This window comes from Rhamphochromis sp. 'chilingali', assembly GCF_963969265.1.
Source record: "Rhamphochromis sp. 'chilingali' genome assembly, chromosome: 3".
NCBI classification, from domain to species: Eukaryota; Metazoa; Chordata; class Actinopteri; order Cichliformes; family Cichlidae; genus Rhamphochromis; species Rhamphochromis sp. 'chilingali'.
In genome coordinates this window covers 27,302,496-27,314,367 of record NC_137931.1, presented here as the reverse complement: position 1 = coordinate 27,314,367, position 11,872 = coordinate 27,302,496, and the positions used below count along the sequence as shown (strand labels likewise).

The window sequence follows — 11,872 nt, the reverse complement described above, 5'->3', positions numbered from 1 at the left end:
GCACCGGATGTGTTTCTTTGGTTTTTCAAAAAAGGTTCCGGTATAAAGGGGGCGGAGCCGTCGGTAGCTGTAGTGTAAACAGTTAACCGTTAGCCTCTGTAGCTAACATTTTGGAAAAAATTGGGCTTACAGTGAGTGGGTTTGCACGCGGAATGGGTATGTGCTTACTACTCTGTTCTCTTATCGGTTATTTTGGTGCTCTTTAAAAATAAATCAGGATTTAGCCAGCTAGCACCAACTTGTGCGCATGCACCCATACTAACCAAACTCTATGCAAAAAATTTGCTTTTTAAATATGTTCTTAGTTTTTGAAACGTTAATCTTTATTGATTAGCCTCTACCAGCTGATAATAAGTCGATTGTAGCTACATTTTAATTCGGCGTATTTGTAACGCATCAAGCGTGGATTGCTTATGATAAAAGTCGTATATATCACTGATAGCAGATGGCTGCTTGTATTTTAACGGTATTTAAACTGTTAATTAGCAGCAGTTTGGCTGTCATGTAAGTCACTAATCCCTGTATTGCCAACAGTGCATTCACAATAGTAGAATAAGCTGTAATTCACCAACACACCAATCATTTAACGATCACTAATGTGACTAAAGGTAAACATGACACTCCAAGGTCTAAATAAAGCTATATTATATCAAACTGTGCCGATTTAAAACTATATATTGTAATTATTTAGATGTATTTAGTGCGGTTTTATTAAATGCATTCAGTCGATCATAAGCATTGACTTTTAAAATGCTGAGACTTTTTTTTTAAACAGAGTTTGGTAGCTTCTTTTGTCAGGCAAACTCCCAAGTTACATTTTTCAAACTTCTGAATTCTCTGGTTTAATCAGAAGATCTTCAACATCCTGAAATATTTCCACCTCATTTGTTTACTGATAACAGTTTGTCTGTTTATAAATTGTAATAATTATCAATATGATTAGGGTGTGGCCAAATTGGCACACCTTAATGAGCCTTTTTTTTTTAAATTTTATATGGGCACATCTCTAATTTACCTCCCCTGACAAACTAAAGTATGTTACATTCTGAGTTTCCTACATATTGTTACAGTTGCATTAAGTAAATGGTAAATGACCTGTATTTATATAGCGCTTTACTAGTCCCTAAGGACCCCAAAGCGCTTTACATATCCAGTCATCCACCCATTCACACACACATTAAGTCACTGTAAGTAAGAATAACATTAGAGTCCTGGTTGGTGTGGGTGCAGCAGCTCCTGACACTGACCCAGATAAGTGATGCTTCCTGCTCTGACATGTCAACCTGTCCTCTCCGGCAGCTTCCCTCCTCTCCCTCTCCTCCCTGCGTCTCCTCGTCCCGCCTCTCCGCCTGCTAACAGCGGCGATGTGGCAGGTCGCACGGCACGAAATGGTGAGGCATTATGGGATGCTGGAGGACTTTGTTTCCCTGGTGACTGAGGCCGTCCCGCAACTGCTGACGGACAGACAGAGGTGTCTGCTGCTGCTGGCTCTGAGGGCAAAGGTTGGTGTTTTGCAAGGAGAGAATGTAACACCTGAATTTGAAGGTTTCATGCACTATCCAATAGTTCCCTTTTCCCACCTGTTTTTAACACATTATGTTGGCTGGATAAGGAATAACAACTTTAAGTGTTAATTAAATCTTTACCACACCTGGTGTAAATGATGTATATGTCATGCATGCTGTACAACATCTGAGAGAGGAGCCTATAATCTGTGTGCCTGGGTATTAGTATAATAGCAACAAAGATACTGATGCAATTTTCATCTCCAAGTGACCTTCGATATTAAAAATAAATAAAGCTTCTGAACAAGTGATGAAATATAGTAAGTGTCGGAAGTCTTTATCAAGATGGTTGCATACTGGCTAGACTTTACTTAAAGGTTCCTCTTGTGCTGCAGAGTGCCTGTTCTGTAGTAGAAAACCCCCAAAGTCCCCAGAATGGTTTTATATTAACATTGATAATTCCTAGTTTCCACAGTGTTTAGAGGACGAAACAGTTACAGGAACTCAGGAAAGTTCATGCACAAGTGTTAGATAAGCAATGTAAATGTAATAAATAGGGGGGGTTCTCCGTGGTGTTCCTCAGGGTTCTGTTCTTGGTTCATTTGAATTTCATTTGAGTTATTTTATAGTTAGGTATATCAACAAATGTTAAAATCTAAACTTTAAACAAAATAGAGTGTGTTACTTTTCCTTTTTAACATTGAAGGGACATGTCAGATTATGTTGTTGTTTGTTGTTGTTTTTTTTCTTTAGGTCACGTTGTCAGAACCAAAATCAGCTGCCATCCATTCCCACCTAGACAGGATCCACTCTGAGGCAACGGTGAGACCACAAGTAATTCAGACTATGACTGTGTCTAAAAATTATTTTTATTCAAACTGTTTCCTGTGATTTCAGTAAAGGATTCAACATGAAAAGTCACTTAACTGGAAGCAATTGATTAAATCCTTTATTTCATGACAAAATCAAAAGAAAACCATGTTAATAGTGAGTGTGTGTCTACAGCTCTTCAGCTTGTTAAATGTTTGAGCAGCACTAAATCGGGACCTTTCTCAAAAAAAATAATGACTTGAAATTCTCTCATTTAATACCAAAAGCATCTCTTTGCTCTCTGTGCTGCTCTGGCCTGAAGCCTGTTAACCCAGCTACTGAAGCCCAGGAGAGAGAGCAGGGAGATTACTGGACAGGCTTACAGGATCTGTGTCACTTCACTGCACCCCAGCTCTTTATTGATTAATGGTGTAATCAATCTGATAAATGTTGGAAACCAACACCAGCCCTGTGTGTTTTATTTTGGCTTTTAAAAAAAATCAAATCAAATCTAATTAACAATATAATATTTTATAACAAATATTTAAGATGGAACATCCTGCACCTTTATCAGTGCACTAAAATGTATTTAAATATATATTTTAAATAACTGAAAATGCCTCATATCAGTATTTATTTTACATTTTTTTAAACATTAATTGTAATATTAAATTACAAACAGTTTAAGCTAATAATTTTTTTTAATATGTTAAAAAGCAGTGAATCATTAATGCAGCACATTTCAATATTTCCTCCTTTAAATGAATTGCTATGACGTTTTCGTGCTTTCAGTCGTCCATATCTAAACTTTGATTGTACAATTGGTCTTCATGACATCAACCATGTCGTTGTTCTCCATTATCAGTTGAACTTCTGCTGCCTTTCATGCAGTCATGTGAGAAAATTAGGACACCCCATTAAATAATCTGCTCTTTATTAAGTAATGTTCATATAACAATGTCCAATCATGTTTTCATGTATTACTGGAAAAGAAAGTGACTTAGTTGCAATTAAACAACAACAACAAAAAATTACACATTTAAAAAACAAATGTGAACAAAAATGTGTATTTTAATGGAGGACAAAGTTAGGACACCCTACCCCCTAATAACTAGTGTTGCCCCGTTTGGCTGATATAACTTCAGTGAGACGCCTTTTACCAGTCTCTGACATCGATCAAAAGCAAGTTTGGTTCACTCCTCAATGCAGAATTCTTTCAGCTGTGAGATGTTTGGGGGTTTTCTGGCATGTACAGTCTGTTTTAAGTCACCCCACGTGACATGCAACGTCATGTTGCAGTGTCCAGTTCCGCTTCAGCTTTAATGTTTTTTTACAGATGGTTTCACATGTTCTTCAAGCACCCTCTGATACACACAATTCATGATGGATTCTATGATGGTGAGCTGGCCAGGTGCTGCTGCAGCAAAGCATCCCCAAACTACAATACTGCCACCTCCATGCTTCACAGTTGGTATGACGTTCTTTTCTTGGAAGACTGTGTTTGGTTTATGCCAAACATGTCTACTGTTCTGGTGTCTAAATGATTCAGTTTTAGACCCATCTGTCCAAAGAATATTATTCCAGAAGTCATGGTCTTTGTCTACATTCACTCTGGCAAACTTCAGTCTGCCCTTAATGTTTCTCTTAGTGAGCAAAGGTTTCCTCCTTGCACACTTCCCATGAAAGTCAAACTTGTGTAGTCTCTTTCTGATAGTAGAGTCATCCACTTTCACGTTGACAGTAGCCAGAGCCTGCTGTAGTTCCTATGATGACATTTTTGGGATTTTTGATGACTTCTTTGGGCGTCTGCTCCGCGGGTGAATATGCTTGGACGGCCAGACCTGGGCATGGTGGCAGTTGTTTTGAATGTCCTCCACTTGTAAACAATTTTCCAGATGGTGGAATGGCTGATGTCAAATTCTTTTGAGATCTTTTTGAATCCCTTACCAGACTCATAAGCGGACACAATTTTCTTTCTGAGGGCATCAGACGGCTCTTAGATCTCACCATGGTGCTCACTTCAACACTTCAACAGTCAGGAGACCACCAAACTAAATCTGAGGTTTAAATAGGCAAGGCTCCTTTAAAATGATGGTTAAAGATTTACTGATCATGTGCACCTGATGTGATACACCTGTGTGTGATTTTAACCATTTTAAGTGGGATAACGGGTGGGGTGTCCTAATTTATTCCACACCAGAAATTGTTTTTTAAATTACATTTCACATAAAGTTTTAAAAAGGCTTTTCTTATTTTTAATTGTTTAGTTATATTATTTGGATCCCTCAGTATCATTAAAATTCATATTAAATCTCCATATGTCCAAATATATTTTAAAATATACAGGCTTTCATAGGGTGTCCTAATTTTCTCACATGACTGTATTAGCATTACCATAAGAAAACGTATGGTAATGCATACCATATACCGAGACATTATTTTAGGAAAAAATATTTAATGGTTTCTTCCTGTGCTCATTTGGCCAAGAATTAACAGCTAGAATCAACAATGGAAACGAGTCTTAGAAAATGACAAGAAATAAGCAGAAAAATTATTATTAGAAAAATTATTAAGCAGAAAAATTCTTGGAGACTAATAAAAACTAGCATCATTAATGATACGACCACCCATAAAATTATAACTAGAAAAATAATAGTAACTATTGGCTGATGTCCTCAGTTGTTGCTGAAAATAAAAGTTTCTTTTTGTGTCTCGTCTGTTCTCTCAGCAGCTGGATGAAGACGTAAGCGAATGCTGGTCTGCTTTGTTGATGCTCACCGACAAATTGATAAAGAGTCCAGACAATTCTCAACGCCTCCTACAGGTCAGAGCTGCCACCTTGAATTATCAGCTTCACACAAAGCTTCATCATTCAATCCGTCCATCGTTCACCTCTGTGCTTGTCTTCCAGGAGGTGTTTGACCAGAGGTTTGACTCCGCCCTCCAGTCCCTCATATCTGACTTCCTGTCCAGGATCGAGCAGCTCTTTCCTGTTCCCGACTTCAAACAGGTGATCAGTAAAACCTTGAACAGTCAATCTAGTAATTCTGCTGTATTTCATTTTCATTTATGTGGCCATTCATCCATCTCAGGCTGCCTCCTGGTTCGATGCTGCCCCCTCTGGGCTGGAGGACTGTCTGCAGAAGGCGGACAAGGATGATCTGAGGGAGCTGCTGACCAATCAGACCTGTTTACAGGGACAGTCACTGGCGACAGGTAAATAAGTAATCAAGAACTAATCAAATTAAATGAGAATCGGACTCAGTTTTGCTGATCTTTAATGTTTTGGCGGGGGGTTATTTCTTAGTGGGTTGTGATACAGAGGAGACCCTCCTGTCTGTGTGGTCCCACCCCCTTTTCACTAAACTGATCAATCCCAACCCTCCTCCACCTGAAACGGAGATCCAATCAGATGTGCTACCTGAGGTTAGTAGCCCCTTGCAGCTGGATGTGGAGCTGGTGAAGGTGGAGGTGGTGGTGATAACAGAGGACGAGCAGGAAGAGATCGAGGAGACTGTGATTGGTTCAGAGCTGGAGGCGTCCAATGAGAGCTCGGCAGCAGTCGGCAATGAATGTGTAGTCACACCTGTGGTTGTGGAGGTGGACAGGTGAGACCTTTTTTTGTTTGTTTGTTTTTTAAATAATCCTGGATCCCTCAGAGTCCTCAGAGCTTGAAAATATAACCAGCTTTTGCTTGTCAGGTTGAGGGACTCATGTGGAGACATTGTCAACCAATCAGAAGACACAGGTAACACACACACACACACGCGCGTAGATATAAGCTGTGTCCCAATTCCTAGGCCACATCCTTTGGCAGCCACATTTGTAGGCCGTTTACATCACAGCCAGACTTGAAAGTTGGGTCGGGTGTATCATTCGTAGCCCAACCTATCCCAGAATTCATAGCGCGGCCCAGCCAATTCCCATTTCCAACAATGGCGGCAGCTACTTAGTTTTAATATGACTCTTTCTGGGTTAGAAAATAAACTTTTAAGGTATTTTCAGGTGAGAATGTAGCTGTGTAAACTTCAAATATTTGCTTGGTTTATCGAGACATCACATATTTGCAAATATGCTCCGACGTTTTCTGAGACGTCTGTTATCCACCAACTCGATAGCTGACCGGGAGGTCAAGGCTCACTAGAGCCGGTGAGAACAGTGGACTCCGGCACATTGTTTCTAGACCCTGCACGGTCTTTCGCTACTCAGGTTAAACATGATATATAAGTTATTAAATAACTTTAAAAAGTTATTGTTTGGCTTTTTTCAGTATTTTATTTGTTCCTGAGTAAATCGGTTTGGCTGACATTAGTTATAGTTTTCACACAGCTGAATAAATGTCAAACAGAAAACTGATTAAACAGAAGCGTGAGATGGTCGAGAATGTACTCTAATGTCCTGTTATAATTTAGATAGCAAGGAGTTTATTGAACTCCACTGAGAAAGCTGGTGACGCAAATCTGAAGGCTAGACCGTCCTATTTCACAGGACCCGGCCCACGTAGACCACGAAGGCCGGGTCCTTCAAAGGATGCGGCCTAAGAATTGTGACAAAGCTATAGAAACTGAACTAGTCATTAAAGCTTCCTGTCTTTCTTCAATCAGATCTCTCCTGCTCAGAGGTCACAGCTAATGCTCTGCACAGCATTTCCCACAATTCCCAGCGTGTGGCTCACAAGTGTCCTCAGTGTGGCAAATGTTTCATCTACCGCTCACAGGTACTGTGTCAGTGTCTCAGTGTGGCATGACAGTAACTATATGGTCACTTTTTTGTCTGTTTGAGCAAAAAAAGTATCTTAAAATAAATCAATAAGACCACACATAAAAATGAAAACACATTTATTTATTTTAAATTTAAAAAAATATATATATATACATCATATATGCATCACTCCCTTAGATGTTTGTCTGACTGTCTGCAGGTGATCCGACACCTACGCACTAACAGGTCCTGCGGTTCGGCCTTAACGACATCCGTGCTCGAACAGACTCAACCTGGCGGCGCTGACAAAGAGCCCTGCCTCCCTCAGAATAGGCCCCCTCCCCGACCCGTCAGGTCTCTGTCCTGCTTCCAGTGCAACGCCATGTTCAAGACCAAAGCCGAGCTGCTGTCGCACCAGCGCACACACCGGGCCCGCCCCATCTACCACTGCGTCCAGTGCGACAAGGAGTTCCACCATCTATCCAGCCTGACCAATCACAAGCAGACACACCTGGACAAGGGAGGTTTCACCTGCAGCCGGTGTAACAAGGTGTTCGAGTCGGCCAAGGACAGGGACGCCCATCGGCTGCAGCACCGGCTGCCCGACCTCACCTGCACGATGTGTGACCAGACGTTCAGCTCACAGACGCGGCTGCTGCGACACCTGCAGACGCACTCGGTGGAGGGGGCGAAGCTCCGCTACAACTGCCGCTTCTGTGACCAGACCTTCTCAGGTAGACCACTGAAAGCGGTGAACCCCACTAACTCAGAGCACTTTCCACGGGCTCATTGACCTCTGCAGCTTAGCAGCAGATCTGGTTTTAAAAGCTCAGCGAGGCGGCTGTGTGTGTTTGACTCACTCGGTGAGCAGCAAACAGCAGGTTCACATCAAGTTCATCTGAGTCAGCCCTCTGTTAAAGATGTTTCTGGGAAAAAGGATGACGGTGGAACAAAACATTGCTGTTGAGCTGCTGCTCTAAAACAGTCAAGAGTCTGATGCTTTCATTATTTTCCTTTATAATTATTTTCCATTTCAGAGCTACAACACAATGTTAAAAAACAAAAAGCCTGCTCATCAACAACCGTCATCATCTGAAAATTTATTTTCAAAGAAAGAATAATTATTTTTCATCCTATTAACCCTGAAGCGACAAAAATACTTGGCGAAATAATCGAGCGCTATACTTTTTATTTTTTTACTTTTCCTCACACCTGCTCAGGTTTTGCAGTCACATGATTGTTAACCATGTACTGTTAACCTGCCCGCTGTTTTCTTCCCTCCCCCTGGTAACCGTGTGCTAGGGAAAAAACATGAAAACCATCTCAAAGAGGTATTACACAGCGAGTCGTCAGTGTTTTGGTCACTAGCACTTTGCTGCCAGCTGCTGTAAAACAAACACGTGAACAGAGCCTATAGAGAATTTGTAGAGCTCATCTTGGGAAAGTAAAACATTTTCAGATCATAATTCACATTGTAAAAGCAGCTGCAGGATTTAGGAAAGGGTTTCATTACATCCAGTGTGGTGGCAGCTCTCGATGCACATCTGATTTTTACGCAAAAAGGAAACAACACAAGCTTAATGAACAAAATGGCATTTATACTCACTGTCATTTTATTAGATACACCTTATCAGTCCTGCGTCCAGTCCTTGTTTCTTATTTCTGTGTTGCGCAGATTGAACAGAGGTGATGAAAACATTCCTTGGAGATCCTGATCCATACTGGCACACATCCATGATGTGAGTCTCCTTTTCCCAGAGGACGTTAAACATGTGTTTAAATGTTTGTGTCTCCAGGGGTGACCCAGCTTCGTATCCACCAGCGCACACACACCTTCCGCACGTACCAGTGCGACCTGTGCAGCAAGACGTACGGCTCGCTCACCGGCCTGCAGTCCCACCGGGCGACCCACACCGCTGAGAGCCGCTTCCTGTGCTCGCAGTGCGGCAAGCGCTTCAAGACCCGCGATGGTCTGGAGGGCCACCTGAGGACACACACTGGGGAGCGGCCCTACCGCTGCCCCTACTGCTCCAAAGACTTCACCGCGCTCGCTGGCCTCAACGTGCACGTGCGGCGGCACACCGGGGAGCGGCCGTACGTGTGCACGGTGTGCGGTAAAGGCTGGCCGTCCGGCGGTGACCTGCAGAAACACATGAGGACGCACACGGGCGAGCGGCCCTATGTCTGCCAGGACTGCGGGAAGGCCTTCTCCATTTCCTGTCACCTAACTGAACACCGGAGGATACACACAGGTAAGACAGGAAGCTGGTCACATGATCACGGTACACAAAGATATGCTGTCGTAACTCCAGATGGTTTGGTGCCGGTTCTGAACCCGCGCCTCTCGGTCTGTTTTCCAGGAGAGAAGCCGTTCTCGTGTCCGGAGTGTGGGAAATGTTTACGGAGGAAGTTTGACCTGAAGAAACACATGTTGTCCCACAGCAACATCCGTCCCTACGCCTGCACCTTCTGCACCAAGAGCTACACCCGAAAAACTCACCTGAACAGACACCTGCTCACACACCGGACTGCCGACAGCGAGGTGGTGGCGGTGCAGGTGGTCGAGGAACCCTGAGGATGTGCTTAAATCAGAACTGTGCGCGTTGTACGAGTTTCATGCGTTCATTCCTGCAGTGAGTGAATCGATCGCAGATTCCCGAGTCTGAGTCGACTTGTGGTGATGCAGTTTGAGGTGGGAGCGGGTGATCTGCGTGGATCTGATTTACAGGCAAAACTAACAGCTGGAAACAACAGAAAGCAGTTCTGCAACTTCAGCTGATGAAGCGAGTTTGATCATTCATTCACGAATCAAAGAAACTTTATTTTGAATGTTTATTAATATTTTATTTGTATTTTTTTAATACTTAAAACATATTTTACTGATGTGTTTTTATTGACATGCTCTCATTTACGTTTTTCTTACATTCAAACATTTTTATTTTACTATAAATGGAAAAAATCTTCAAATGTATGAAAAATGTAAATGACAACACAATCGACTGCTCACCTGAATACACAAGGTCAAAAATCAATCAAGTTGAAAACACATAAGTATTATTTCATAAAAGTATTAATTAATTATTAAAAAACAGTAATTAGGTAATCATGCTCAAGATTTATAGAAATAATAATAAATAAATACTAATTAATAACAATGAGCATAATAAATATTTTACATGACATTTATTTTTAATATTTTGTGAATGACATGAAATATAAAAGTAAATGTTTCACTCTTAAGTCTCGACTAAGTTAGCAAAAATGTCAGTAATGTATAAATAAATAATGGAGTATAAATTTTTTTAATGTTTAAAAAGGTAAATATAAAACATGGAACATAGTAAATTTTTAACATTGCAGGTAAAAACTTGATTCATTCAAATTCAGTATTGATAAAGTAAATTTCTGGTCTCTCATTTTGTATTGAAACTAAATTTCACTCAGTTTCCAGCTGTTGGTCAAAAAACGTCAGATTTTTCTAAAGTTTTACAAAGAAAATTCAAATATTTGCCGCTCAGTTCACAGCTGCATCACCGCAAGCTTTACTGATGAGCAGCGGAGCTGAATACGCTGTCCTGTTAGTGGAGTAAGTCCAGGGTCCGTTGCTTCAGGTGCTGTTGGTAGTAAATATAATGAATGACTGTTTTCTTGTACAGTGACACGTTACATTACTACATCACTAATCTGTTAGTTTCACATTGGTGGGAAGCGCTTACACTAATAGGATAATAAAAGGCCATTTTTTTCATGATTTTGACTTAAAAAGATGTTAAATTCTTATTTTTGGTGATCTTAAACGTGAACATTGCAGACCCTGAGGTCGACTGGAGCACGTTAATGTTTACTCTGCTGTTAAACAAAGTGTTTAATCAATTTGTGTCACTGACTCTGTTTACATGTACAAAAATTGTTCCAGCCTTTGTCCTTAATCTGAAATATACACCAAACTACAAACCTCTTTGTTTGTCTATCTGTAGTTGGTATTATTATGTGGTATAACAAGATCAACCCAAACAAGTTTTTAAAGTTTTCAGCTGTCTGAACTCAGCCTTCATTTATCAGTCCTCCAACAGTCTTCTTGGTAAGTTCAGTTTTTCATATTTATACAAAAAAATCATCTGTTCTGTATTGTGCCATAACTAGTTGAGCACAGCAAGGAACGGGGCTCCACCTTGTGGCACTTTTCAGCAATTGTGCTCTACTTTGTTAAATTATAAAGAATGGAGATAACTAAATCGGGGAAATTAAACAACCAAAATCTTGTCTTCTCACCCAAAACACTTAGCCTCTAAGGCAGGAATACACACACACAATCTGAAACACCAAATCTGAGTCTAAATAACAGAGCATCTTCAATGGGTCCCTTATCCTGCCAACAGATTTTAACTACCATCTTGGACTGCAGCTTGCGATGCAGGTCCGTGAAGAGCTTCTCCACCTCTGTCAGGCTCTGATCTTCAACTGCATTCCCAGATGTTGGAGTTTTAGTCCATCCAGCTGCAGACTAAGGAGAGCTTTTGGCCTTTATTTGGCAAATGTTGGAAGGAAACACAAGCTTATCACTCTACCTCTTAAGAGTTCGTTAATAGTTAATAGCCCACTGGTGCTCAGGAAAAGTTGAGGTCATCTCTGGGCTTGGATTTGGTGGTTAGTTTGTATCACTGCTGTAACTGCAATGCTTTAAACTGAACTTTGGTTAACAGATCTAGAGTAGCACTGCTGGAGAAACTTGTTGAAGTCAAAGAGATCATGAAAATAGCTCAACAGATGAAGATGATTCAGGAGTAAACAAACATAATGAGAACATTTTAGAGCCTCTGTCATGTATGAATAAACAGTAAAGGGGTGTACAGTGC

General features: G+C 41.0%; 1 protein-coding gene across 3 annotated transcripts; it reads left to right on the top strand.

The window, feature by feature from the left end:
- The first annotated feature begins 47 nt into the window (after window positions 1-47).
- LOC308394386 (uncharacterized protein) lies at window positions 48-11,039 on the top strand. Of its 3 annotated transcripts, none has more exons than XM_080878694.1 (12): window positions 48-156; window positions 1,300-1,502; window positions 2,259-2,327; window positions 5,047-5,139; window positions 5,227-5,325; window positions 5,408-5,531; window positions 5,623-5,923; window positions 6,017-6,063; window positions 6,920-7,032; window positions 7,237-7,750; window positions 8,813-9,268; window positions 9,377-11,039. In XM_080878694.1, the coding sequence occupies exons 1-12, from the start codon at window positions 153-155 to the stop codon at window positions 9,589-9,591; spliced, it is 2,238 nt and encodes a 745-aa protein (XP_080734820.1). In that variant the 5' UTR covers window positions 48-152; the 3' UTR covers window positions 9,592-11,039. The 3 variants fall into 3 exon arrangements, with proteins under 3 accessions (XP_080734820.1, XP_080734819.1, XP_080734821.1); XM_080878693.1 differs by having other exon boundaries at window positions 5,044-5,139; window positions 9,377-11,038; XM_080878695.1 differs by lacking the exons at window positions 48-156; window positions 1,300-1,502; window positions 2,259-2,327 and adding an exon at window positions 3,654-3,786 and having other exon boundaries at window positions 5,044-5,139.
- Window positions 11,040-11,872: the final 833 nt, after the last annotated feature.

What these genes read in the sequence shown, in the direction of transcription:
- LOC308394386 (XM_080878693.1), top strand. An exon ending in ATTCTCAACGCCTCCTACAG is followed by an intron (nt 5,140 to 5,226) that starts GTCAGAGCTGCC and finishes CTTGTCTTCCAG; the next exon opens with GAGGTGTTTGACCAGAGGTT. An exon ending in GTTTCATCTACCGCTCACAG is followed by an intron (nt 7,033 to 7,236) that starts GTACTGTGTCAG and finishes GACTGTCTGCAG; the next exon opens with GTGATCCGACACCTACGCAC.